General features: G+C 61.7%; 3 protein-coding genes across 5 annotated transcripts; 2 read left to right on the top strand and 1 right to left on the bottom strand.

Annotated features, from left to right (window-relative positions):
• Positions 1-64: 64 nt before the first annotated feature.
• Positions 65-9,769, top strand: WDR97 (WD repeat domain 97). 3 transcript variants are annotated; one of them, XM_045074093.1, is made up of 24 exons: positions 65-225; positions 433-560; positions 737-1,365; positions 1,496-1,617; positions 1,787-2,477; positions 2,549-2,691; positions 2,786-3,025; positions 3,101-3,191; positions 3,377-3,509; positions 3,607-3,728; positions 4,011-4,071; positions 4,234-4,383; positions 4,479-4,736; positions 4,818-4,943; positions 5,028-5,111; positions 6,895-7,023; positions 7,123-7,305; positions 7,409-7,606; positions 7,681-7,878; positions 7,961-8,082; positions 8,171-8,333; positions 8,660-9,201; positions 9,293-9,354; positions 9,465-9,769. In XM_045074093.1, exons 1-24 carry the CDS (start codon positions 96-98, stop codon positions 9,665-9,667), a joined length of 4,908 nt encoding a protein of 1,635 aa, XP_044930028.1. In that variant the 5' UTR covers positions 65-95; the 3' UTR covers positions 9,668-9,769. The 3 variants fall into 3 exon arrangements, with proteins under 3 accessions (XP_044930028.1, XP_044930027.1, XP_044930029.1); XM_045074092.1 differs by having other exon boundaries at positions 3,607-4,071; XM_045074094.1 differs by lacking the exons at positions 8,171-8,333; positions 9,293-9,354; positions 9,465-9,769 and having other exon boundaries at positions 3,607-4,071; positions 8,660-9,017.
• Positions 9,770-17,152: 7,383 nt separating this feature from the next.
• Positions 17,153-20,179, top strand: HGH1 (HGH1 homolog). Its single transcript, XM_004779508.3, has 6 exons — positions 17,153-17,969; positions 18,042-18,142; positions 18,250-18,348; positions 18,538-18,629; positions 18,709-18,831; positions 18,918-20,179. Exons 1-6 carry the CDS (start codon positions 17,188-17,190, stop codon positions 19,092-19,094), a joined length of 1,374 nt encoding a protein of 457 aa, XP_004779565.2. The 5' UTR covers positions 17,153-17,187; the 3' UTR covers positions 19,095-20,179.
• A 107-nt stretch (positions 20,180-20,286) lies between these two features.
• On the bottom strand, positions 20,287-25,417 carry LOC101672246 (testis-specific serine/threonine-protein kinase 5-like). Its single transcript, XM_013049459.2, has 8 exons — positions 23,259-25,417; positions 22,818-22,925; positions 22,439-22,641; positions 22,288-22,343; positions 21,620-21,752; positions 21,429-21,544; positions 20,692-20,826; positions 20,287-20,614 (listed from the first exon to the last, which is right to left on the bottom strand). Exons 1-8 carry the CDS (start codon positions 23,460-23,462, stop codon positions 20,472-20,474), a joined length of 1,098 nt encoding a protein of 365 aa, XP_012904913.1. The 5' UTR covers positions 23,463-25,417; the 3' UTR covers positions 20,287-20,471.
• Between the last annotated feature and the right edge of the window lie 739 nt (positions 25,418-26,156).

Genomic DNA, 26,156 nt, shown 5'->3' with positions numbered 1-26,156 from the left:
GGGGTGGGGTCTGCGTCGAAGGTGGGGTCGGGGCGTCTGGTAGCCTAGCAACGGTCTTAGGGGCAGTTGAGCCGCCCGGACCTGCTGCGGCTGGAATGGAGACTGAGATGTCAGAGGCGGACAACCCCTATTCAGCAGAAGGCGACAGCCTGCTGCTGGACCCGGACCTGTACGATGCGGACACCTACGATATTCCGGATCCAGGGCTGCTCAAGGAAAAGAATGGTGAGGTGGCCTTGCCCGGCCCCCCTCCTGCCCCCCGGGCCCCCCCCCCACGCCCGCACGACAGCAGGCCTGCCTCGCTGGGGCGGGAGTTCTGTCTGCCACGGTGCCACACTACCCAGGCTGTCCCTGGTCCCTGCGCTGGCTGCAGCCTCCAGAGTCAGGGCTGCTGGAGCACAGGGTGACCGCGCTTCCACTGCTAACCCGCAGAGCTGTTTGCGGAGCCCATGCCACGGCTTTTCACCAGCAGCTCATGGTGGCAGAACCAGACTCCACGTGCTCGTGCCCGCCAGCTGTGGCTGCTTCTCCGTGGGGGCCTCCATGACTTCGTGGAAAAGGTGGGGCTTGCCTGTGGGCCCTGCCTGGAGGCCTCTTTCCTGGACCATCTCTTCGCCCAGATGTCCCTAGTACGCCCTCAGCCCAGATCCCTCGGCTCCCAGAGGCAGGCGCCCCACGCTCCAGCCACCCGCCCCTACCTGTCCACTGATCCTAAGCCTGCCGTCCTGGCCCGCAGGAGAAGAGAAGAGAGCTGTGTGTGGCGCGTTTGACCCATGGGCTGGAGCTGCTGCGCCATCTGAGAGTGGCAGCTGGGCCGTGCTCGGTGGCACAGGACCCCGCAGGCGGACGCTTCGTGGTGCTGGACAGTGCAGGCCACCTGCACGTGCACAGGGAGGACGGCTGGGCTGACAAGAAGCTACGGGCCCCGGCCATGCTCACGGGACTGGTGGCAATGCAGGGCCCACAGGACACCACGAGCCGCTTTGTGGGTTGGGGCCCCGAGGGGCTGGCCATCCTAAGGCCTGACCTCAGCCTGCTGTGGCTGAGTGAGCCAGGGGTGGCCAGGGGGCCAGGCCACGAGCCCATCTGCGGTCTGCCAGTGCCCAGCCTGGGGCTGCTGCTAGTGGCAGAGGCAGGTAGCAGCCTGGTGCTCTGGGAGTTCCGTTCGGGGGGTCGCCGCCTGGTGCCGCGTGGGTCACCTCTGCAGCTGCCACCAAGTCCTGCAGGGACACTCACCCGTTTGGTTCTGGGACCCCCACATTCCCACCAAGTCCCATGCTGCTTCGCGGCCTACGGCTCAGCCGTGCTCACCTTCGATCTGCACACCTGGGCTCTCGTAGATGTGCGCCAGGACCTGCACAAAACGTGAGGGGCACCTAGGGACCGGGAGAAAGGGTGGGTGGCAGTCCCGGAGGGCAAGCAGGTCATGGCAGGGGCACAGCAGCTCCCATGCCAGGAGGTGCTGAGCGGGTCAGGGCCTCCTCTTCCCCTTCAGCACTATCTGGGATGTGGCCTACTGCCTAGAGGTGGGAGCAGTGGTGACAGCCTCTCAAGACAGCACAGTGAAGGTGTGGGAGGCGGACTGGCAGATCCGGATGGTGTTCATGGGCCACACAGGTGAGCCGTGCCGCCGGGGCCTTGAGGCTCGTTATCTCTCCGTGCCGTGCCCGGCCAGCGGGAGGAGCTCGGGGCTGTCCGGAAGCTCTGCCAGCACCAGCCAAGTGTTCCCGCGCTGATCGTATCCCGGGCTGACCATGCGCCCAAGTGACCCGTGCCCCTCCTACAGGCCCAGTGACCGCTCTGGCAGTGCTCCCGAACACATCCCGGGTGCTTTCAGCCTCGCGGGATGGGACGCTGCGCACATGGGACCTGCAGACGGCGGCACAGGTAGACGAGGTGGCGCTGGGCCCGGGCGCCGCGTGTGGGCTCGTGACCCGCCTGCTGGCGCCCGCTGGCCCCGGCTGGCCGGTGCTCTCCCTGAGCACCGGCGGCGTGGACCTGTGGCGCCTCCGCGAGCTCTACTCACCGTTGGCGCAGCTGTCCGCACCGGTGCTTCACCTGCAGCTGGTGCCCGCGCTTCCCGCGTCCGCGCACCCGCTCCTGCCGGCGCGCCTCGTGTGCGCCTGCGCCGACGGCTCGGTCTACCTGGTGGCGGCGGCGACCGGGCGCACGGTGAGCGCGCTGCTGCTGGAGCCCGACGACCGCGCGGCCTCCGTGCTCTACTGCCTCCCGCGCGAGGCGCTGTGGCTGCTGACGCGCGCCGGCCACCTGGTGTGCGCGGACGCGGCGCGCTGCCCCATGCGCGTGCTGCGGCGCGTGTGCCCGCCCGCCACCCCCGCGCGCAGGCCCTGCTGCCTGCACCTCTACAGCCACCTCACGGACCCCGGCGGCGCGCGGGCCAGCTGGCAGGCCGTGTGCCGGCGTGCGGGGGAGCCGGGCCGCCGCGACGCGCCGCGGGCCTGGAAGGACAAGAACCGGTGGGTGCCCGGGCGCGCGCTGGGGCGGGGCGGGGCGGCGGCGCCCGCGCCGACGGAGATGTCCTGCGCAGGTACCTACCCATGCTGGGGCACACGGATGGCACCCTGTCCGTCCTGGAGTGGCACAGCTCGAAGACCGTCTTCCAGACCGAGGCGCATAGCCCGGGCCCCGTCACCGCCATCGCGTCTACCTGGAACAGCGTCGTGTCCTCAGGTCCATATCTCCCCTCCCCCTCATAGCCGGCCTGGGGGTCCCCGCCCCGCCCCGCAAAGGCCCAGCCCCGGCTCCCGCCCCCCCACCCCCGCAGGCGGAGATCTGACGGTGAAGATGTGGCGCGTCTACCCCTACGCCGCCGAGGAGAGCCTGAGCCTGCTGCGCACCTTCTCCTGCTGCCACCCCGCCGTGGGGCTCTGCGCGCTCGGCCGGCGCATCACGGTGGCCTTTGAGGACCCCGACAGCGCCACCTACGGCTTGGTGCAGTTCGGCCTGGGCGACAGTCCCCGCTCTGATCACCGGCCCCAGGATGACCCTACGGACCACATCACCGGTGAGTGGGCAGGGCAGGAGTAAAGCCCGTGGGGCTGCGGGGCCCTGGTCCCTCACCCGAGCCCTGGTCCCTCAGGCCTGTGCTGCTGTCCCTCGCTCCGCCTGTACGCCTGCTCCAGCCTGGACTGCTCCGTGCGCATCTGGACCGCGGAGAACCGCCTGCTGCGGTGGGCTGGGGCTGGGAGGTGGAAGGGGGGAGGGCTTGGGAGCCTGTGGGTGGCCAGCTGGGCTCCTCCCTCTCCCCCAACCAGAGCCTGGAGGCTGGACAAGGAACAGGGCCTTGCCCCTGCCAGGATTTCAGCTTCTGACTTTGCGGAGCGGGGCTGGACCCTGGCCCTCGACACCCCTCCAGGCTCCTGCAGCTGAACGGCCCCCCTCAGGGCCTGACCTTCAGCAGTGATAGCGGGGACCTGGTGTTGGCTCTGGGCTCCCAGCTCTGCCTGGTGTCTCACAGGCTTTACCTGCCCACATCGTACCTGGTTGAGGTACACGGCGAGCACGGGATGGGCAGGGTGGGGCCGCCATGGGCAGACAAGCCCCTGCCCCCCAGGCCTGCGCTCTAGGTTCCTTTCTCCTGCTCAGAGCCTGTGCCAGAAGGTCCCTGATGTGGTGCCTGACCCTCCACTGCCACTGACCAGCCAGGAGTCGCTGACCTCCACCCAGCTGCAGAGGCTCGCCAACCTCCAGGGGATGCCCGGTCTTAGGTCTGCTGGCGGCCCAGCTGAGCTGTCCTGCAGGCCCCCGCCCACCTCCCCTGAATCAGGGCCTGGCTGTGTGACCCCAGCACAATGCCGCAGAGCGCTGGGGCCACTTAGCCCCCATCCCCTGCCCCCCCGCCCGCCCCGTGAGCCAAACCCAGCCCTGACAGCTGTCCTCCTGCCAGAGGCCTGGCCGGCCCCAGCCCCAGCCCCAGCCCCGGCCCCGGCATCTCCCAACCCACCTGGTGAAGACACTCAGTGTCGCACCTGTGCCCATCCTGTCTGCAGCCCGGACTCATCTTCCGTCCATCACCAGACAGCGACACCTCCGCGGCCAGTGTTGGAGGAGGTGGGACGGAGACTGCCCCTCACCATCCCAACCGTGCACCTGGCCACGGCCCAGGCCACTCCCATTCAGTCCTTGGGGGACACCCCGGGGTCCCTGGGGTTGTCTGGGAAGCAGATGGCAAGACCAAAGGAGGAGTCAGCTGACCCCCAGCCCCTCCCGCAGGACTTGGAAGCCCTCGCTGCCCGGGACCGAGACCTGCAGCAGCTGAGGCTGGGCCTGGGGGTCCCCGCAGCCCCCCACCCACCCCCCTGGCAACAGCGGCAGGAGGCCTTCGACAACTACTTGCGCCTGATCTATGGCCGCAGTTTGCTGGTGGGCGTGGGCCTCCCTTGGGCTCAGCCTGGACTCCAGCCCCTCCCTTCACCCAGGGGCTCTGACTCGGCCCATCTCCCCTGCGTCCCTCCCAGGACGTGCCTTCTGGAAGAGAGTTCCGGCAGTGGAGCACCACGACCCTCACTGTGGAGAGAGAGACCTGGGACGTGTGCACTGTACGCAGAGTGGCCAGCGGTCTTTGGCAGCCGGGGGTCTGCGCTGAAGGCCCGACGGCGCCCACAGCCCTCGCCCGACAGGAGCCGGGAGCCATGGGCCGGCACTTTGCCCATCGTCGCCGAGTCCCCTTACCTACCCCAGCCACACGCCGGAGCATGCACAGCAGGGCATCCCAGGTAAGGCCTCCCGTCCCTCCCACCTCTGCCCTGACCCTATGACCCTGCTGCCACCCCGTGACGACATCTCTGTCGCCCCAGCTGCTGGCCCGCTCCTCGCTGAGCAGTAACCTGGGCCTCAGTCTGGACCTGCAGCTACAGTGGGAACGACTCCGAGGGAAGAAGCCTGTAGTCCCCGACTCCCCACCCCTCCACCTACAGCACAGGGTAAGGGGTCTGAGCTCCCCAAGAGCGGGGCTGCAGGGGCACTGAGGGCCCGTGCTTGGCTCTGAGCCCTCCTCCTGTTCCCAGGTCCCCCTCTTGAAGAAGAGGCGGCCCAATGAGCCTCTTTCCAGTCTCCGAGGCTTTTTTCCTGCCACCATTCGGCCCTACAAGGTGAGAGCCCCTTGCTCTTCCCAGACGTACCTCCATCCGGGGGTGACCTTCTGAGGCACCCCATCTTCCCTCCGCTGCAGATCTTGTGCTCGGATCTGACCTGAGAGCCGTGCCCACCCACAGCCCTCCACTCACCTCCTGGCCGGCCCAGTTTGGGCGCTGCTCTTCTCTGGGGACCGGCTGCCGGAGGGCTGGAGATTCCCAGAAAAGGCGCCAGGCCAAGCCAGAGCCTCTGCCAGTCGAGTGTGCCCGCACACCTCCCTGGTTAGAGTACCGGGCGGGGCCTGGACGGACTTCATCTGGAAGACCGGAGTCTTCTCCGTTTAGAGGAGTGAAGTCAGTGGGAGCTGGTCTCGTGCTGTCCACCACCTTCCCAACCTCTCCCACCCCAGACGCCCAGACAGGCCTCTCTCCAAGCACATTCTGGCACTGCCAGCTGCCATGGCAGGTGCCGATGCTTCCCGTAGCTGAAACCATCTACCCAAACCCTCAACATCCCCCTCCAAGTTCCTACCACCAACCCCCATGCTTCCTTTTTTTTTTTTTTTTTCCCAAAGATTTTATTTATTTTTTTGACAGAGATGACAAGTAGGCAGAGAGGCAGGCAGAGAGAGAGGAGGAAGCAGGCTCCCCGTGGAGCAGAGAGCCCAATGCGGGGCTCGATCCCAGGACCCTGAGATCATGACCTGAGCCAGAGGCAGAGGCTTAACCCACGGAGTCACCCAGGCGTCCCCCCCCGTGCTTCTTTTAGACATCCCTGTTCCAGGGCTGAGGTCCCAGTCCTGTGTGGAGTGGGGAGGGTTGTCAGGTTCCCCAGAGGCCAGCAGCTGCCCAGACTTCCTCCACAGTCGCCACAGTTGAAGGCTCACTGACTGTCCTTCCACCGGATTGCTAAAGGGTCTTTTTGCCCATGTGCGTGTCTTGGGTGTCGACTGAAGAAAGAGGCAGGACTGAGGTAAAGCAAAAGCACTTACCTTGGGTCTTAGAATTGCAACTTGGGGAGCACAGATTCCGGAGCAACGCTGATCAAGTCCTGCCGAGGAGCAGAGCCAGGGGCCAGCCTGAGCGACCAGGAGGAGCCCTAGGAAAGTCACACAAGTTCTGGGGGATACAATCACGTTGCGCCGTACTGGTTTTGTGAGTGCTGTGCTTCGGTTGTGGGAAAAGAGCTTTTGCGGGGCACCGACTTTTCTTTAGGATTTTGCTTTTAAGCAATCTGAACACCCAGTGCAGGGCTCGAACCCACAACCCTGAGACCACAGGCCACGCGCCCCACCCACGGAGCCCAGCAGGGGCCCTGCCCAGGGTTCGCTTCTTTTCATCAAGAATGCAGGGGCTGGAGCGCCTGGGGGGCTCAGTGGGTTAAAGCCTCTGCCTTCGGCTCAGGTCATGATCTCAGAGTCCTGGGATGGAGCCCCGCATCGGGCTCTCTGCTCAGCGGGGAGCCTGCTTCCTCCTCTCTCTGCCTGCCTCTCTGCCTGCTTGTGATCTCTGTCTGTCAAATAAATAAATAAAGTCTTAAAAAAAAAAAAAAAACGCAGGGGCCGCATCCTATGTTCAGTCTTGGCCCAGTTCCTTATAATTCCTCTTTCAAAAACAGGATGAAGTTTTAATTCCGAGCAGTCTCTAATGCTCGGTGGTTTCACGCAAGTTGGCACAGACGGGGTGTGCCCCCCGGCAGGTGGAGCGGGGCACGCGCTCGGGGTGCTTGCCAGGCAGCCTCCACCACCCCTGGGGTGGGGCGGCCTTCAGGTTCTCAGCCCCCTGCCCTGTGCTGCCCCAGGACTTGCGGCGGCCCATCGGCTTCCCCGGCAGCGTGCCCAACTCGGTTGTGCTGTGCCAGCTGTGGCTTCAGCAGGAGGTCAGCAACCCCGGCGCCCTCGCCCAGCTCACCAGCCACCGCAGGCCCAAGGCAAGCAGGGCTGGGGGGTCCTGCCCTGGGCTCTGCAGCAAAGGGCCTGAGGCCCCGCCCCGCAGCGAGCCAGAGGCCACCTGTTCTCTCTCTCTGCAGCCAGGAAGGCACCAGGACGACCTATGGCAGCTGTGGCGCATCAGGCAGCCGGGTGCCAAGGGGCAGCAGGACCTGACCCAGTGGCTGGGGGAAGAGGAGCAGGAGGAGCGCTCCCTGGACTGGTTCTCAGACTCCCTGAGCCCACACGGGGAGCTCTCTGAGTCCGAGGAGACGGAGGCTCAGGTAGGCGCCTGGCTGGGGACTGGGCTGCAGAGGGCCCTGGAGGGCGGTGCGTTGCGGTTGGAGAGTAGGGGCCTGCAGCCGCTGCCGCCCCCGCCCCCCGCAGAGCTCGGAGTACTTGACCCCGAAGCGCACGCACTCTCGCACCCGCACCGCAGCGGGGCCCAAGACCGGCCTTCGCCAGCCTTTGCACTCCTATGGGCACGCGCTCCGGGAAGAGCGCTCCAGGTATCTGCCCAGGCTCCTGCATTTCTTCGTCGGCCAGAACTGGTTCAAAGAGCTCTTCCCTGTCTTCACCTTGGAGGTTCGGGGGTCTGGGGCACCGGGGAAGCCCGGGCGGGCGGGAGGGGGCAGGGCCTCAGCTCGCGGCACCCGCAGGCCTACCCCGAGGTGGGCACGGCGGAGGGCCTGGCCTCAATGTTCATGGACGCGCTGTTCGAGGCCTCTTGGACGGACCGCGTGCACGTCTTGAGGGCGCTGCTGAGGCTGCTGCCCGACCTGAGCAGAGACCTCCATAACCGGCTGCAGGGCCTCCTGGTGGGCCTGCTCAACCTGGACCAGCCCCCCAGTCTCGAGGTGCGCCCCAGCCCCAGCCCCGCCCCGCCCCACCGGCCCGCCCCGCCCTCCCGACCCGACGCCCTCTGCGGGGTGCGCGCAGGACCCGACGCAGAAGGAGTTCGTGATGCTGGCGCTGCAGCTGCTGCTGGCCTGCTCCCTGGAGTCGCGCGAGGTGGTGCTGGAGCTTCTGTCGTACTTCCTCTACTCGCCAGACTCCTGCCGGTGAGTCCCGCTTCCCGCTCCAGCTCCCCGCTCCAGCTCCCCGCGCGCGGGGGAAGGCCTCCGAGTCAGCGGCTCGCACCTGTCCCAGGCCCGAGCTCAGGAAGCTGCTGGACGGGCTAGGCCTTCAGGACCCGCAGGGCTTCCTGTTCAAGGAGATGATGACCTGGGTGCGGGCCCCGGACGTCGACTCCAAGGCTGCCCTGCGCAAGCACTGCTGCCACAAGCTGGAGGAGATGATCCGAAGGCTGCAGGTGCTGACGGGCAGGGTGGGGCTACTGGCCCCGCCCCCCGCCCCCCGTCCCCCGTCCCCACCCGCCTCCACCTGCTTTCCCCAGGTCTTTGAGGGGGAGGGGCAGGGGACCCAGGTGAGGCTGGCCAGCTCTCTGCCCTGCTCTGTGTCTGTGCCTCATGGGTCCTCTCCTGTCCCCAACCCCCCATTTCTGGGGCTCTTCCTGTTCCCCCCCCCAGGAAGGAGTCTGCTGCCAGGTCTCCAGCTTGAGGCCTCTGTGCTGGGGGAGGGGCAGCCTCTGCCTTGGGCTGGGGGTGGGGCATCAGCAACCAGTTCTTTCCCCCACAGATGCGACGCTTGCAGCCTTCCATGGCCAATTTGTCAGAGATGCTGCCGAAGGTGTCCCAGACTGCGGTGTTTCTGCCTCCTCCCAAGGAGGCCCTGGCACGGATCTCGGGGCTCGCTGGGTCAGCTCCCGTCTCGGGGACAGCCCCGGTCCGTTCCTGGGTGTCCTCTCTGGTGGTCTCGCCCCGGGAGCTGGACTCAGTGGTCGTCCAGTCCCGAGCCAAGCTGATGCCTTCGCCAAGGCGCCTGGGGCGGACCAAACGCGGGCTCTCGGAGGCGCTGTCCCACTTCTGGCCCCCCGAGATCTGTGCATGCACCTCAGCACCCGACGTGCTGCCGGAAGAGCTGCCACCACTGGAGCAGACAGACTGGTCCCGGTCACAGATGCTGGACCTGGGGACCATCGACGCGCTCAACTTCTTCTGCAAGCAGCTGCAGGCACGGGCTCAGCTGCAGGGTCTCCCGCAGGAGCAGCTTGAGAGGCTGCGCCCGAGCCCGTGCCCCCTGGAGTACAACACAGTACTGCCACAGCCCCGGGAATGCTGGTGAGGGGGCCCCCAGGCTGCGACAGGGCCTGCGAGGTTGGGGGGCCACTGAGGGGCCGGCGGGGCCAAAGCTCCCTCCTTACCCCTCCAGGCACTATCCCATCCTCCGGCTTCAGGAGGCCAAGGTCCAGAAGTCTCCAGTGAGACTGAGGGGTGAGTGGGGACAGGGGTAGGCTTGGACCCCAACGTCTCCCTCCACCCTAGCCGGGGTCCCAGTGGCCATCGGCCCCATCCGGAGACCTCACTGTCCTGCTGGCCTGCAGGCTGGAAGCGGTCCCGGTTCTGGGTGAGCCGAACTGTCAGCGGCTCCATCCGGATGCTGAAGCTGCCCCTGCCGAGGGCAGAAGTCCAGCCTTTCCCCCCAGACTGGCCCAGGCCCGCCCGGCCACTGCCCCCGCTGCTCCTGCAGCCGGCCTTGCAGCGCTACTTCCTGCCGGAAGATACGGACCCCGACAGCTACAGCTGACCAGGCTACAGGCCCAGGCTCTTCCCTCCCGCACGGAGCCAAGATGTGGCCCTCCAGCCAGTTGCTCTCCCCTGGAAATAAAGTCTAGAGGTTGTGGCCAGAGAAAGGGGTACCGCTCTCATCTTTGGGGGCCGCCTGTGTGAGCAGGGTGGTCTCCATGGTGTGACGAAGCTGCGGGCGGCAGGCCAGGAGCTGGGGCTGTGGTGGAGTCTGGCGTAGCCAGCCCCCAGTGGGGCAGCATTCCCGGTGGGGTGGGAGCCGGGAGCATGTGGCCATGTCCCGGCATAGGGACTCAGCCTATGTTTATCAGTAAGTCGCTGGGGTCAGGAGGGGAGTGGGGACTCACCGGCCAGTGAGTGGCCAGGCATGAAGGAAATGGGAGGGTCTAGTTGGCCACACGTGGGTGTGCATGGAGGGGTAGGGAGCCTGCAGTCCTTCGCTGCAGATTTCAAACTAGGTCTGTTGGTGCTTTGCTACCCTTGGGCTGGAAGGGAGCAGTGATGGGTCCCATGTGCTTTAGTTAAGCAGCAACGGAGGAGGGACGCCAGGGGCTCAGTCTTTGAGCATCTGCCTTTGGCTCAGGTCATGGTCCCAAGGTCCTGGGATCAGGCCCTGTGTTGGGCTCCCTGCTGGGTGGGAAGCCTGCTTCTCCCTCTCCCACTCCCCCTGCTTGTGTTCCCTCTCGTTGTGTCTCTCTCTGTTAAAGTCTTTAAAAAAAAAAAAAAAATAGAAGCAATAAAGGGGCAGCATCGTTTGGACCCTCCTACCTCAAAATTGCCACGAAACCAAACTTGTACGCAAAGTGCAGGGCCTCGGGGCCTCGGCTTCCTTCTGAGCTTCCAGACCTCCCTGGGCACTGGTCCCACAGCTCGTGGGACACACGGCCCATATGTGCACTTGCTATAAGGTCTGCCTTTGCTTTGATTTTTAAAGATTTTTCTATTTACTAGAGAGAGAGCACAAGTGGAGGGACAGAGGGAGAGAGAATCTGAAGCGGACTCTGGCCCAAGCCCAGAGCCCAGCATGGGGCTCGATCTCATGACGCTTCGACCACAATGCAAGCAGAGACGGGTGCCTGACTGACCAGTGCCCCTGGGTCTGCCTTTGTGAAGGGCTGTCTTAGGTTTCACACCTAAGCAAAGCAACCTTTTGGGTGGTCAAACAGGGGTTTCTTCCCTCTGGCTGTTTTCAGCCTCCGACTTTAGAAGTTTTTTTCTCCATGGCGTTCTGTATAGACTTTGTCTCCCATGCCTTCTGCACAACTACCAGACTGTGCCGGGACTTTTGTGAAGGGGTTGCCGAGAGAGGGGCCCTGTCCTAGGCCGAGTAGGGCACCAACTGCAAGGTCTGGAGAACTGAAGAGGTGACATTTGTACAAAAGGATCCGCATCTGCTAAAACAAGGACTGTGGGGCCCATAGTGTCTGCTTCTATGGGTATTTCCTTTAAATTACAAAAGCAATAAATTCCTTTAAAAATACCAGCGTGTGGGGCGCCTGGGTGGCTCAGTGGGTTAAAGCCTCTGCCTTCGGCTCAGGTCATGATCCCAGGGTCCTGGGATCGAGCCCCACATCGGGCTCTCTGCTCAGCAGGGAGCCTGCTTCCCCCTCTCTCTGCCTGCCTCTCTGTCTACCTGTGATCTCTGTCTGTCAAATAAATAAATAAATAAAATATTTAAAAAAATATATGAGTAAATTTAAAAATAAATAAATAAAAAAATAAAAATACCAGCGTGAGAAGCACCTGTCTGGCTCAGTGGTGGAGTGTGCAAATCTTGATCTCAAGGTCATGAGTTCAAGCCCCATGTTGGGTAGAGCTTAAACTAACAGAAGTAAATTAGGAATAGATAACAATGTATTAAAAAATACCAATGTGAGGGGCACCATGGGGGCTCAATGGGTTAAAGCCTCTACCTTCGGTAGGGTCATGATCTCAGGGTCCTGGGATCGAGCCCCGCATCGGGCTCTCTGCTCAGCAGGGAGCCTGCTTCCCCCACCCCCCCACCATCTCTCTGCCTGCCTCTCTGCCTACTTGTGATCTCTGTCAAAAAAAAAAAAAATCTTTTTTAAAAATACCAACATGAGAAAGTGGGGCAAATTTAAACAAGTCAAAAAACCCCACTCACTTGGGACACCTGGGCGGCTCAGTCATTACGCTGCGCAGGTGTCCCCAGAGCTCTTTCTCACATCACTTACAAAAGTAATGTTCAGAGGATTCAAAGGTCGCAGTGTAGAAACCAAAACCATAAATATATCAGAAGGTAATTTAGAAAAACATTCACTTAGAATACTCAGAAGGGAAAGATAGACATATTTGTAGATTAAAAAAAAAAATTATGTGAAGGGGCGCCTGGGTAGCTCCGTCAGTTAAGCGTCTGCCTCCATTCGGGTCATGGTCCCAGGGTCCTGGGACCGAGCCCCGCATCGGGCTCCCTGCTCCGCGGGGGGCCTGCTTCCCCCTCTGCTGCCCACCCCTGCTTGTGTGCGCGTGTGTGGGTGCACGCCTGTGCACCTACTCTCTCAAATAAATCTTTTTTAAAAATTATGGCAAAAGAGATGATAAAACTAGGGACAAACCTCAAAGTGAATTGTGTATTTAAATGTAAAACTAGGAAAAATGTAGAAGGAAATATAAAAGCTCTTTGGACTAGTGACTGATGAAGCATTCCCAGGAGGCCAGAGACAGCGTGCATGAAAGAAATCAGAAAGTTGGGCTTCATCAAATTTTAAAACTTCTGCTCTGGGAAAGGCCCTTTTAGCAGGACCGAAAGACAAGCCATGAATAGGAAAAAATGCCTACAAGTGGCCCGTCCACAAAGAACATCTGTAGAAACCGAACCATCCCCCCAGAAAATGGGAAAAGCAGCAGACATTTCACCAAAGAGGGGACGCTCCAATCACTAGCCAATTAATGAGAAACGCAAACTAAGCCTAAAATTAAAAAAACACTGACATCGCCAAATGCTGGTGGGGATTCAGAGCCACTGGGTCTCCACACGTGGCCTGCAGGAATGGAGCACGGTCCAGACGCTCTGCAAAACCATTCGGCAATTTCTCGAAAACTGAACATACCCGTTGGGACAACTCAGCACTGACCCCAGGGAATGAAGATCTGTGCCCGTACACACACCTGCACGACAGTGTTCTCCCGCCTCACCCTGGAAATGACACGAAGGTCCTTCAACAGGCAAGTAGCTGCTCGCGGGGATGTGCACACGGGGGGCACTTGGGAGCGACAAGAATGAAGAGGCCGACAGGCGCGACAGCCTCCTGAGGTCATCTCCCGTGTGATTCCATTTCTGTCACACTCGTGATGTGACAGAGTCGCAGGGAGGAAGGGGGGGGTTGCCGGGGGGAAAGGTTGGAGGTTGGGGGCGCGTAGAGGCTCTTTGGGCCGTGCCCCTGCTCCCCATCCTGACGGCGGCTTCGGTTCCGGGAGCCTCCCCAGGGCATAAAGCGGCGTAAACCACACACACTCCTTGGTCTGGAGCCTTGCGAGCTGCACGGGGCATCCCGCCGAGGCTGCCGGAGGAGCGGGGTCTGTTTAGGAAGTAGATTAGAGGTCACAGGAGGGAGGCGAGCGGGGCAGGGCGTGCTCGCAGGTGACGGGTTCGGAAGCAGCCGGTGGTGGCGGTTGCACAGCACCGGGAGCGTGACTGATGCTGCCTCCCGTACACTCCGACCTGGCTTAGCACTTGGCCGGCTCCGGCGGTGGAGCATACCACTCTGGGTCTTGGGGTCACGAGTTCAAGCCCCATCTTGGGCGTGGAGCCTACATTAAAAAATGGTTTAGGGAAGCCTCAGTGGCTCATTCGGTTAAGTGTCTGCCTTCAGCTCAGATCATGATCCTGGGGTCCTGGGATTGAGTCCCCCATCAGGCTCCCTGCTCAGTAGGGAATCTGCTGCTCCCCCTGCTTATGCGTGCTGACAAACGAATAAACAAAATCTTAAAAAAATAAAAATAGGGACTCCTGGATGGCTCAGTGGGTTAAAGCCTCTGCCCTCGGCTCAGGTCATGATCTCAGGGTCCTGGGATTGAGCCTCACATCGGGCTCTTGCTCAGCAGGGAGTCTGCTTCCTCCTCTCTCTCTGCCTGCCTTTCTACTTGTGATCTCTGTCTGTCAAATAAATAAATAAAATCTTAAATTTTTTTTTTTATTTATTTGGCAGAGGGAGAAGCAGGCTCCCCGCTGAGCAGAGAGCCTGATGTGGGAGTCGATTCATGACCTGAGCGGAAGGCAGACGCTTCACTGACTGAGCCACCCAGGTGCCCCTCAATAAAGTTCTTTTAAAAAATACCACAGGAGAGGCTCCTGGGTGGTTCAGCCAGTTGAGCACCCTACTCTGGTCATGATCTCTCGGTGGTTTGACTGAGCCCGGTGTCCACGTCCTGGTCATGATCTCTCGGTGGTTTGACTGAGCCCGGTGTCCACGTCCTGGTCATGATCTCTCGGTGGTTTGACTGAGCCCGGTGTCCACGTCCTGGTCATGATCTCTCGGTGGTTTGACTGAGCCCGGTGTCCACGTCCTGGTCATGATCTCTCGGTGGTTTGACTGAGCCCGGTGTCCACGTCCTGGTCATGATCTCTCGGTGGTTTGACTGAGCCCGGTGTCCACGTCCTGGTCATGATCTCTCGGTGGTTTGACTGAGCCCGGTGTCCACGTCCAGCATGGAGTCTCCTTCAGACTCTCTCGTCCTCTCCTCCCTGCCCCACTGTCTGTACTGCCTTCGGCTCAGTCATGCTCCCAAGGTCCTGGAATCGGGCCCCACAGCAGGCTCCCTGCTTGGCGGGGAGTCCGTTTCTCCCCCTCCCACTCCTTCTTCTTGTGTTTCCTCTCTTGCTGTGTCTCTCACTGTCAAATAAATAAAATATTAAAAAAAAAAATTTTACAGCACCTGAGTGGCTCAGTTGGTTAAGTGACGGCCTTCCGCTCAGGTCATGATCCTGGAGTCCCAGGATCGAGTCCCACATCGGGCTCCCTGCTCGGCAGGGAGTCTGCTTCTCCCACTGATACCTCTCATGTTCTCTCTCTCTCTCTCAAATAAATACATAAATAAATAATCTTGAAAAAAACTTTATAAAATTTTTTTTGCCCAATAAATAAAATCTTTCAAAAGAAAATTAAAATAGGGGCATCTGGTGGCTCAGATGGCTAAGTGTCTGCCTTTGGCTCAGGTCATGATCCTGGGGTCCCAGGATCGAACCCCTCGTCCGGCTCCCTGCTCATTGGGGAGTCTGCTTCTCTCTCTCCCTCTGCCTCTCCCCTTGCTCCTTTCTATCTCTGTCTCTCAAATGAGTAAATAAAATCTTTAAAAAATAAAATAATACATAGGACCATCCTTGAAGGTTCTTCCAATGGCCAAATTTTGGATCACAATAATGAGAGTAAAATATTCTATTTCTTTGAATAAAATAAGACTCCATGAGGGGCACCTGACTGGCAAATGACTCTTGATATCAGGGTCATGAGTTCAGCCCCACACTGGGTGTGGAGATTATTTCAATAAATTAACTTTAAAAATAGAAATGAAAATCCATGAGTCTTCACTGACATACACAAGTGAACAAAAAGAGGTAAAGAGAAAGCTTTCTCCTCTACGACAGACAAAACACTAGTGAGTGAAATGTGCATGAGGAATGCACTATTTACATATTCTCAATGTACTGCCCCATAAAACATTTACTAAAGACAAAGAGAAAAAAGTAATCTAACAGTGAAGACTCCTGGGCAATTCCCCTTACGTAATCAAAATAAACATCTCCAGTGTGGGGACAAACTGCCCAACAAAAAGCCCTCAGCCTCATCTCCATAGTATTTCTTTTCTTTTTCTTTTTTTTAAAGATTTATTTGAGAGAGAGCAGGAGCAGGGGGAAGACAGAGGTAGAGGGAGAACCAGGCCCCCACTGACCAGGCAGCCAAGGGTCTCCGCCCCAGAACCCTGAGATCTTGACCAGAGTTGAAGGCAGATGCTTCACGGACTGAGCAGCCCAGGCTCCCCCCTCCTTGGTGTTCCTGCCAACCTGAATCTAACCATGAGGCAACCAGACAAGTACAAGTTGAGCAACATGTTACAAAGGAGCTGGTCAGTGTCCTGCAAGCATCAAGGGCATGAAAGTCAAAGACTGAAGTGTAGCTCTCAGTTGAAGGAGACTGAAAACTTTGCTAAAAGGTCATTATTGGGATAACTGGGGTAACTTGGGAATTTGAAGTGTCTGGGTCAGAGGTATGTGGAAGCTCTTGTTGAGACGTTTTCAACTCTTATGGGCAGCAACTGCGTGTCTGAGCATGTGGTTTCCTTGGAGAGGTGGGCATTTCCTCGGACTTGTCTATCGTCTTCCTCAGTTTTGGGCAAGGGGCTTTCACACAAGGTTCGGCTGGCAGTGAGCCTATGAAGTGCTGGTCGGTCTCACTTGGGGGCAAATCCCGACTCCTGGACCTTATTACCCACTGACTTCAGGGACGTGCTGTTCCCTCTCAATGGCTCTGCCAGCCACCATTTTCCCTACAGGCTTTGTTCTAGCCCTTAAGAGTGAAACAAAAATAATATCAACCTACTAAGGGGCTTATAACCTATGCAGAAGTACATAGCATGACTCACGAGGTGAGGGATAGATGAAGGAAAAATCTTATATTAGAAAAGGTCTCAAATCAATGATCTCAGCCTTTACCTTAAACTAGAAGAAGAGCACATGAAACCCACAATAAGCAGGAGAAAGGAAATAGTAAGGTCGATGTGGACATTCATTAAATCAGAAAAGAAAACAGAGAAATAGAGGAGTCCAACAGGATTCTTTACTGAGATCAACACAATGGACCAATCGGCAGGAGTGAGAAGTCCCACACCGTCAGCGTCCGGGAGCTCAGCGTCCGGGAGCTCAGGCGGCACCACTACAGACGCTACCGACGTTAAGGGAAGATTACGAACTACCTCACGCCAACGAGTTTGACACTTGAGATTAAATGAACCAATTCCTTGAAAAACACAAAGTACCAAAAGTCACTCAAGACGAAAGCGGCTCCTGAATAGGATTTGTGGTCGAAACAGCTTTCTAGCAAGAACATGTCGGCTTCGCTGGGTGGCGGACCCGCCCGTCCGTGAGCAAAGGCCGGTCTCACGAAGTCCTCCGAACACGGACGAAGAGGGAACGCTTCCCCGTCCCCCTGAGAAACCAGGGCGTGATGTGAAGACTGCAGACCGGGACGCGGAAACTCCACAATGTTAGCAAACCCCGAGCAACAGCGTACTCAAATGCAAGCGTCCCCGCGACCGGACGGCGGCCGCTCGGGAAACACGGGCTGCTCTAACCTTACAAAGTCCAGGCAAGTCGTTTATGACGTCACTCTTCCAGCGACGGGAGCTCCCTCCCCCAGGGTCTGGCCGGCCCGGGGACCGGGGTCACCCCGGGGATTCCCGGCTTCCGTCCGCGCGCCGGCCCCGCGCCAACCCCGCGCCGGCCCCGCCCCGCCCCCGGCCCCGCCCCGGCCCCCGCCCCCGCTGTGGCTGGGCTCCGGGACCACAATGCCCAGGGCCTCGGCGTGGCCCCGCCTCCGCACGCCGACCCCGCCCCGCGCGCACAGTCGACAGCCTCTGATTGGCGGCAGCAGCTTCCGCTCCCCTGATGGGCGGGTTCTCGGCGCCGACGGCGGCGTGGGGGATCCCGAGGCCCCGGCAGGCATGGGGGAGGCTCGGACTCGCCCCGGAGCGTCGGCTGATGGGCTAGCTCCCGCAGGGTCGCCGATGCCGGAGGCCGGCGTGGAGGCGGAGGTGGCGAAGCTGCTGCCCTTCCTGGCGCCCGCGGCGCGGGCGGACCTGCAGGCGGAGGCGGTGCGGCACGTGCTGGCGCTGACCGGCTCCGGGCCCGGTCGGGCGCTGCTGGCCGGCCAGGCGGCGCTGCTGCGGGCGCTGGTCGAGCTGGCGGCGGCCGCGGCCCCGGCCCCGGCCCGCGACGCCGCTCGTGCGCTCGTCAACCTGGCTGCCGAGCCCGGCCTACACGGTCCGCTCCTGGAGGCCGAGCCCGCGCTGCCTGCCCGCCTGCTGGGCCGCGCGTTGGACCCAGAGTGGCCCTGGGCCGAGGAGGCGGCCGCCGTGCTGGCCAACCTCAGCCGCGAGCCGGCGCCGTGTGACGCGCTGATGGCCGCGCTGGCGGCTGAGGAGCCGGGAGGGCCAGGCCTGGAGCGGCTGGTGCACGCGCTGTGCACGCCCGACTACAACCCCCGGGCGCCCCTGCATTACCTGGGGCCGGTGCTCTCCAACCTCAGCCAGCGTCCCGCGGCGCGGGCGTTCCTGCTGGACCGCGAGAGGTGAAGCCCGGGGCGCCCGCGGGGAGGGGGTGCGAGTGAACGGGGCCGGCACTGAGTGGTCCCTCCCCCCAGGTGCGTGGTCCAGCGGCTGCTGCCCCTTGCCCAATTCCCAGACTCCTCGGTGCGCAGGGGCGGGGTGGTGGGGACTCTCCGAAACTGCTGCTTCGAGCATCGTGAGTGGTGATGGGGGTGGAGGGGTTGCGGTTGGGGGTGGGCTGGGGCAAAGAGACCACTTGGACCCCCCCACCTCGACTGGCTCCCATTTCTGTCTTCCCCTAAGGACACCACGAGTGGTTGCTTGGGCCCCAGGTGGACATTCTCCCCTTCTTGCTGCTGCCCTTGGCTGGGCCTGAGGACTTCTCTGAGGAGGAGATGGAGCGTGAGTGGCTTTGGTGGAGCCTCAGGGGTGGCTGGGCAGTGGGGGGAGGGCCCTAGGGGTTAGGTAGGCCACAGATCAGGACCCTTCTTGAAACCTGCCAGCGGGAAGATGCTGAGCACAGACGGGACTGACAAAGGCAGGGTCCAGCTGCGCAGTGCAGGCAGCAGCAATCCCCACACCCACCTCTAGGGCTGCCAGTGGACCTGCAGTACCTGCCCCCAGACAAGCAGCGGGAGCCCGATGCTGACATCCGCAAGATGCTGGTGGAGGCCGTCATGCTGGTGAGCAGGGGTCCTGTGCCAGTGCCACCCCCCAGTACCCCCACGCCTCAACCTCTGTGTGTCCTCTGCCCTGTTGTAGCTGACAGCCACGGCTGCTGGACGCCAGCAGGTGAGGCGCCAGGGAGCCTACCTGATCCTGCGTGAGCTACACAGCTGGGAGCCGGAGCCTGACGTGCAGGGGGCTTGTGAGAAACTCATTCAGGTGGGCGCAGCATGTGTGGAGAACAGGCATGGATGTCTGGGGGGTGGGGGAGACGGCAGCTGCTCACCTCCCTCCCCTGCCGGCAGGTGCTCATTGGGGATGAGCCAGAGCCGGGCATGGAAAACCTGCTGGAGGTACAGGTGCCTGAGGATGTGGAGAGGCGGCTGCAGCAGCTGGACCACCAGGAGCGGGAGCAGCACACCCGGGGGCAGCCAGAGGAGCTGGCCCCGGAACCACAAGCAGAGGGGGCTACACCCACCTGAGGCCCTGGCTCCCCACCCCCAGCTCCAGGCCCACCTTGGCCAGCCCATCCGTCCAGGCCTTCCAGACCAGGTCTTCCTGCAGCCACCTGCCGGCCTCTGGGTCTCCTTGCTCAGAGCGCTGTTCCCTGCTGAAAGGCGTAGCTACACTTAACGCTCAGGGTGGGGCGTCTGGGACGAATGTGCGGTAAACGTGGGGGGTCAGGGCGCTTCATGCCCCGTTGCTTCCTGCAACACAGGTTGTTCAGACCAGCGCTGGTCAGACTGAGCTAGTCAGGCTCTGTGACTCTCAGGCACTTTTGGAGACAGCCTCCCGGGCTGGGCAGAAACCAGTACAAGCCTGAGCAACCCCTGAGGGCACTACAGAGGGCGGGGCATCCAGGTGTAAGCAGGGCCTTTTGCTGCCAGTCCCACCCGGCACCTTCCATTCTGGGTCCTTAGCTAGCCCTGCCTGAGATCCAGCCTCAGAGGACTGACATCTTGTGACTGTCACCAGCCGCAGTCTGTCCTGGGATCTCCTAAGGCTGCAGCCCCTGGTTTGTCGTTGGAGCACTTGCTGGGTGCTGTCTGCCTCCTGTCCACCATCCTGCTCCGCCTGTGCTCCGAGACTGCCCTCAGCCCCAGCCCAGAACCGCTGTGACCAGCTACGCCGGCATTAACTACGCTCTAGCCGTGGCCAGTTTCCTTGACTTGCACGGCCCCTTGCCTCCCCGGTGCACCTTTAGCCTCGCTCCTTGCCCAGCCTTTTTCCTCAGCACCCTCTGTCTCCTTGGAGCCCCACTGGGTCCAAGAAACTTGTATTCTGCAGCTGCCAAGCCTGGTAGGCTGTCCACATGGCCCTCCCCGTGCCCTGCTCCCTTCCTGTCACCGTCTCTGGGGTAGGACTCCTCTGCACTCTGGCACAGGAGTGCAGCCTGACGCCCTGAGTGTTCCAGCACCCTCTCTCCACGTGCCCGCAGTCCTGTCACTGCCTCCAGAGCTGGAGGTCCACTTTGGTTCCTCCCATCAAGCCTGGGTGCATCACAGAAACCAGGGGTCTCTTTCCTCCTGTATTTTTCTCCTCCTCCCTATTAAAGCTGTGATGTGGAGGCGTGTGGACTCGTGCACTCGTGTTCTCCCCGGCTGGGGAGCGCTACCGGCTTCCCCGTGGCCGGCTGCCCCTTCCTGCACTGACACGCCTGCGTCTCCTCCATAAAATAAATGCTTTATCTGGCCTCGCCTGGGCCTACCCATCCTGGGGTGCCCAGGCAGTGCTCAGGCGTGGTCCTGACGGCAAACGTGGAGCTCAGGGAGGCGCCCACCCCCAGGCTGGCTACCATCATGCTCCGGAGCTCCCGCTGGGCAGATCCTGCACCTCTTCTTGGGACTCCCTCTGGGGGCTCAGGCGTCAGGCCAGAAGCATTCCTCCGGTGAGTCCCCCCGTGCTGGGGGCGCCGGAGCTGCAGGAGTGACCTTGGACGCTCTGTCTCCGCCAGGCTCCGTGGGATGCAGGGTTGCGGGCAGCTGTGACTTGGCTGGCTTCACTGCAACCGACAGCCAAGGGGAATCTAGGGGCGCTGAGTGGCAGAGCCCCCGCCCACCCCGCTGGGGCCCCGCCCACCTGGCGACCAGCGGAGCATGGTGCAGAAGAGCGCATGCCTGGCTGGCAGCATCCAGCAGTGGGCGGCCACTTGTTGCAGGTCCAGGCGTGCGTGCGGCCTTAGCTGTAGCAGGCCCCGGATCAGGTCCTGGCACTCTGTGGGCAAGGGCTCGCAGCTGTGGCCTCCCGCTGCCCACTCTCTTGCCCGTGCCCATGGCTGTCAGCAGTGCTGGACAGTTTAGAAGACGTATCCCGTGCAGTCACCCGAACGCGCGCAGAGAGTCCGTGCTTCTCCAATCAGGAGATGGAGGCACCGAGAGGGAAGGAGGTGTGCCCTGGGCCGGTGCAGAGCTCAGAGCCCCGAGATGGTTGCTTTCCAGACGAGGAGACTGAGTCTGTGTCACCCCCAGCACCGCAGCCCTCTCACCTCTGTGCTGCCCTCCACTTACCGCCCGGACTGGGGGTGGGAAGCCAGCTCAGCCCCCATGCCCCCGCCACTCCCCTCACTAGGCATAATGACCGGTCTCCGGACCCAGTCTCCCCCTAGGATTTTATCTGAGAGAGCATGAGCAGGAGGAGGGGCAGCGGGAGAAGCAGGCCCCCCCACTGAGCAGGGAGCCCAATGCGGGACTCAATCCCAGGACCCCAGGATCGTGACCTGAGCCAAAGGCAGACGCCACAGCGAGGGAGCCCCCAGGCGCCCCTGGACCCAGAAGTCTCTTGCCAGGACTTTGGGAGGGACCCGTGCTCTGGCTCACCTGGGGACACGCCCGGCCTGAAGGCAGGGCCTCGGCCCATGAGGTGCAGCACGCGGCGTGGCCGATGCTCCCTGAAGGGCAGCTTCCCGGACACCATGGCATAGAGGATGATACCCCTGGGGACACGGGCGGCTCAGGGCCTGCCCCCCTCCCGCCCTCCCACGGTCCTGCCTGTGCCAGGGGCCACTCACAGGCTCCACAGGTCGGCCGGCTCCCCGTGGTACTTCTTACTCATGAGGATCTCGGGGGCCGCGTAAGCCACAGAGCCGCAGAAGGTGCTCAGCAGCGAGTCCTTGAGGCCCGAGCGGTTGGCGAAGCCAAAGTCTGCGGGGGCGCGTGGGGCGGGGGGGCGGGCAGGAGGGGAAGGGACGTTGGGCTCGGGAGAGGGGGCTGTGGGGCAGACGCAGAGTGGGTGCGTGTCTGAAGCACAGGTGGGGGCCAGCGTGGGGCTGGGCCTCCTGGGAGGGTCAAAGGTCAAGGTAGGTTGGGGTCAAGTCTGAAGCGGGCGGGGCGCCTGGCCGGCTCAGTCAGCTGAGCAGCCCACTCTTGGTTTCCGCTCGGGTCACGATCTCAGGGTCCTGGGATGGAGCCCAGGGTCTGCATCTGGCTTCACGCTTAGCCTGGAGCCTGCTTCAGGATTCGCTCTCTCCCTCTGGCCCTCCTCTCTCTCGCTCTCTCAAATAAATAAACGGGTCTTTCATGCCACAAAAATTGAAAAAAGCCTGAAGCAGTCGAGGGTAGAGGCTGGAGTCCTGGCTGGGACAGCGGCTGAGCGGGGCGGGCCTCCCGGAGAAGCTGAAGGCTGGGGCCGTGAGTCAGGGTGGGTTAGGGCAGGGGTGGGGCCAGGCCACAGGCTCACCGGTCAGCTTTAGGAGGCCCTGGTCGTCCAGCAGGATGTTCTCACACTTGAGATCCCTGCGTAGGGAAGGGGAAGCAGGGCTGGTCCTGGGCTCGTTGGGCCTCTCCATGCGGGGGGTCAGGGGAGACAGGTGGTGAGGGCACCCCCTCACCTGTGCACGATGCCAGAGCTGTGGCAGTGGGCCACGGCACTGACCAGCTGCCAGAACAGCCCACGGGCCTCCTCCTCTTCCAGCCCTGGGCGGCAGCGGTGGCCGGACATGGCGTTGATGTGCTCCAGCAAGTCCCCGCGGGCTGCCAACTCCAGCACCAAGTAGGAGCGCTGGCTGTTGTGGTAGGTCTCATAGAGCTGCACCTGCCAGAACCTGTCCCCAGCCTGCCATCACCCAAGGAGGGCTTGTCCAGGGCACTGGAGCAGGGGCTCTGGGTGGGGCACTGGGTGGGGCTGGGCCCCAAGCATCAGGGTCCCTGGTGGGAAAGGGGGTGCTCCTGGGCAGGGTGGGCACGGGCCGTGTCGGGGTCTCTGCCTACCACGTTCAGGTGCTTGTAGGTAGCGTTGAGGGATGATATCTCACGGGGCAGGAACTTCTGGGAGAACTCCACAGGGGCCTTAGCCGTGGAGATGATCTTGATAGCCACCTGCAGGGGTGGAGGGTGGCCCTTGTGTGTAGGCCACAGCCCCGGAACGGACACGGGAATAGGCCCCATGTCCTTGGTGCACACTGCTGAGCTTGACTGGGGCGAGGCTGGGAAGCAGAATCCTTGGGGGTCTAGAGAGACCTTCCCCTTCCCTCCTGGCTCTGATATGCTCCAGGGGTTCTAGAGCTGGGACCAGCTTGCAGGTCCTTGGGAGGACACCAGAGCAGGAGGGAGCTGGCACAGCAGGGAGGTACCTCAGTGGGGCCTGGGGCATGGGGACCGCTGGGGCTGGCCTGCCGTCTGCACCCATGGGAGGAGATGGGCCTGCCTCACCATGGCATGGTGCTTGCCTCGCAGGTCGGAGGCCAGCTTGGGGTTGTGCCGCATGCGCTCATGTGTGGCATAGGCCAGGTAGACTTTGGAGAAGGCCCCAGAGCCAATCTTCCTGGAAGACAGCAGGTAGCCATTGTCCCTGCATTCGCGTACCTGCTCCATGAAGTTTTGTTGGTCCAGCTTTCGCTGGGCACTGCCCTTCATGGAGGGTGGGGTGCCACGGGAGGGGGCGAGGCCTTGGGTGGGAGGAGCAGGGGGCAGGGCAGAGGCCTGACAGGGATTAGAAGGGTAGGGCAACAGGGCCGGAGGAGGCTGCTGGGCCCTGGGGCTCTCAAGGCTGCACCCCTGTTTCTGAAGTCTTTCTGGGACTGGGGCAGAGGCAGGGGAGTGACCAGGGCTGAGAGCTCGGAGTGGGAAGCGAAGGCAGCCATGGACTAGTGTGGGTCAAGGCAGGCTCTGGGAAAGCAGGGGCAGATTCCAGAACGGAGGTTCTAGAGCTGCTCTTGCATTGTGCCCTCAAAGAGGGGTGTTCTGTCCCCCAGGGCCTGCCTTCTCTGAGAACGTCTTGCTGGAACTATCCTCATCCTGCATGGGGCCCGCTCCTTGTGGGGTGAGAATCCCCAAGGCAGTGTGAGGCCTTATGTGGCTAGTCACAAAAGACCCGTCAAGAAGTGTGTGGGGAGGGTGGGCGAGGGCAGGCAGGGATTCTAAGCAGACAGAGAAGGGGAAGGAAACCCAGCGTGCGCTGGCGCGTGCCCCTCTTCCTTTGCGAGTGTAGTGTGGAGGCCGCCAGGTCCGCTGACCCTGGCCTTGCCCCCAGAGCTCTCCTCAGACTGACGGCCCATCTCCAAGGCAAGCAAGGGTCTCCAGTCTGGGCTCTAGGAGAGGAAAGCCAACACGACCCCTGACTTCTGGCCTGCAGAGCCTTCTGGGGGCGCTGTTGCCACAGGGAGTAGCAGATGACGTTAATGAGCATCTACTGTGTGGCCGGCGCGGAGTGGCCACACCCCCTCAGTCCCTGCCTCCCGGCTACGGACCACATCTGACACAGCCGTCCCGCAGTAAGGCATTCTCATCCAGGATCGCAAACCACAGCCAAGTTCTACGGGTGAGAATTTGGCCCATCGAGGTGCACAGATGTGGTCTCTCCGCTCCAAGCTAGCCGGCTTGGTGGCTGCTGGGCTGCTGTCATGCAGGTGTCCTGGGAGGGCCTGGCTCTTGGTGGAGAATTGTGACTGTCTGTGGCCCTGGCTTGTCCCTGTAGGGATCTGCAGTGGTCATGGTGTGCCTGTGGCCGTAAAGGCCTGGGAATGGTCTGGTAGGACAGATACGTTCTCCTAGTCCTGCTGGGTGAGAGGGGGGTGAGCTGCTTTAGAGCAAGGTTTGTGTCATGTGTTCCCTCGCTCATCCACGTCCTTGCTAGTCAAACTGCCTGGGATTTAGAAAATATGGACAGACTTTCTGCGTTGCTGATGTGCAGGTTGGGTTAGAGAAACCTCTGGATTTCAAGCAGAGGGGTTATTACTCTGGTGTTAGGGGGCTGGTGCAGTGAAAGGGAAGATGGTGGGCGTCCGGCCAGAGGTGTGTGTGCCTCCGCACTGCTGCTGGGGAGCCTGGGAACCGTGTTGGCTGTCACCTTCCTAGCTCCCACCAGTGCCAGAACAGAACAGGAAGCCACTGAGAATCGTGTGGAGACATGCAGGACCCAGAACGGTCACCAGCTCTGCGCACCCTCCCATTGCAGAGTCTTTCATGACCTCCTCCTTCACTGCCATTATTAGATGCATTGAGCCCCATCATGTGCGGGGCTTGATGCCGAACACTTGGAAGCAAATCACACACATGGGCCTTTCTCTCCTAGAGCTCACAGACAGGAGACGGGCATCAATAGTGTAATGAAATGACAGCTGTGATGTTTGGTGGAGCAGTTTGTGCCCTTGGGGAGTGAAGTCTGGCTAAGGCTGGGGACCGGACAGAGCCAGCAGGGCTGCTGCGCACTGGCCATGTCGGAAGGCAAGGCTCGGGGCAGGAAAGTGAATCCTTCAGATGGGACCTTTGAAAAGGCCTGCCTCCTGCCCTAGCAACTTCTGCATGCTGTGTGAGGGGCCTGGGGGGTGGTTGGGGCTCTTCCCAAGGGACCAGGCCCCATCTGCAGAGCATCTCACCGTCAGCCTTCTGTCCCTGTCTTCTGGGCTCCATCCCTGCAACAGAAAAAGGGCTGAACTCCTTCCCTCTTGGGGATGGGAATGTCCCTCCCCTGCACTGTGCAGCTTCCACCCTGCCCCAGTGTGTGCCCAGGGCCGCACGCTGCACCCTCAAGCCATCAGCCACAGCTCGCTGCAAGTTGAAGATGCGGGCTAGGCCTGGACGTAAGGCTGCCGACCACTTCCTTCTCAGAGGGCCCTTCTCGCTTCCTGAGCTGCGGCGATGCCTGCAAACGTGCCCAGATGACTTCAGCCTGCGAGGCTGTGCCCGAGCCGTGCCTGGTGCAGATCGCAGCCCCCCGCCCGCCGCTTCCCTCGGAGTCCGATCCTCGTCCCCCGTCCCCCGGCGGCGCCACTTGGCAGCGCTTCGCGTGTCTTACTGTTGCCTGTTCCGCGCCCTCTGCAGCGCCCCGGCTCATCCCGACCCCCGGTCGGCCCACGGAACTCGTCTCTGCTCGCTCGGGGGTCGGCGGCCGCAGCGTCTCCGGGGGTTGGCCGGGAGCGCCGCGTGTGCGTTCCGGCGTGAGCGGTAGCGGAGCGGGAGAGGGCCCGCGTGTGTCCAGGTCGGGCCCACGGGCGTGGGTCCCTGGACAGGCGCGTGTTTGCGAGGGGCCTGGCTCTGAGCGCAGTGGCACGCCGAGCCCGCGAGGCCGATGCGCTCCTGCGTGCGGCGCGGGGTCCGCGCCCGCTTCCC

The sequence above is a fragment of the Mustela putorius genome, unplaced genomic scaffold, assembly GCF_011764305.1.
Source record: "Mustela putorius furo isolate JIRA1106 unplaced genomic scaffold, ASM1176430v1.1 tig00537303_pilon_pilon_pilon, whole genome shotgun sequence".
In the NCBI taxonomy this organism is placed as follows: domain Eukaryota; kingdom Metazoa; phylum Chordata; class Mammalia; order Carnivora; family Mustelidae; genus Mustela; species Mustela putorius.
This window is presented reverse-complemented; position numbering and strand designations above follow the sequence as displayed.

What these genes read in the sequence shown, in the direction of transcription:
- WDR97 (XM_045074092.1), top strand. Translation starts at nt 96, where the DNA reads ATGGAGACTGAGATGTCAGAGGCGGACAACCCCTATTCAGCAGAAGGC. An exon ending in TCCCTGTCTTCACCTTGGAG is followed by an intron (nt 7,607 to 7,680) that starts GTTCGGGGGTCT and finishes CGGCACCCGCAG; the next exon opens with GCCTACCCCGAGGTGGGCAC. An exon ending in ACCAGCCCCCCAGTCTCGAG is followed by an intron (nt 7,879 to 7,960) that starts GTGCGCCCCAGC and finishes GGGTGCGCGCAG; the next exon opens with GACCCGACGCAGAAGGAGTT.
- HGH1 (XM_004779508.3), top strand. Translation starts at nt 17,188, where the DNA reads ATGCCCAGGGCCTCGGCGTGGCCCCGCCTCCGCACGCCGACCCCGCCC. An exon ending in AAACTGCTGCTTCGAGCATC is followed by an intron (nt 18,143 to 18,249) that starts GTGAGTGGTGAT and finishes TCTTCCCCTAAG; the next exon opens with GACACCACGAGTGGTTGCTT. An exon ending in CTCTGAGGAGGAGATGGAGC is followed by an intron (nt 18,349 to 18,537) that starts GTGAGTGGCTTT and finishes ACCCACCTCTAG; the next exon opens with GGCTGCCAGTGGACCTGCAG.
- LOC101672246 (XM_013049459.2), bottom strand. Translation starts at nt 23,462, where the DNA reads ATGAAGGGCAGTGCCCAGCGAAAGCTGGACCAACAAAACTTCATGGAG. An exon ending in AGCTCTGGCATCGTGCACAG is followed by an intron (nt 22,344 to 22,438) that starts GTGAGGGGGTGC and finishes TTCCCTACGCAG; the next exon opens with GGATCTCAAGTGTGAGAACA. An exon ending in CCGGCCGACCTGTGGAGCCT is followed by an intron (nt 21,545 to 21,619) that starts GTGAGTGGCCCC and finishes CCGTGTCCCCAG; the next exon opens with GGGTATCATCCTCTATGCCA.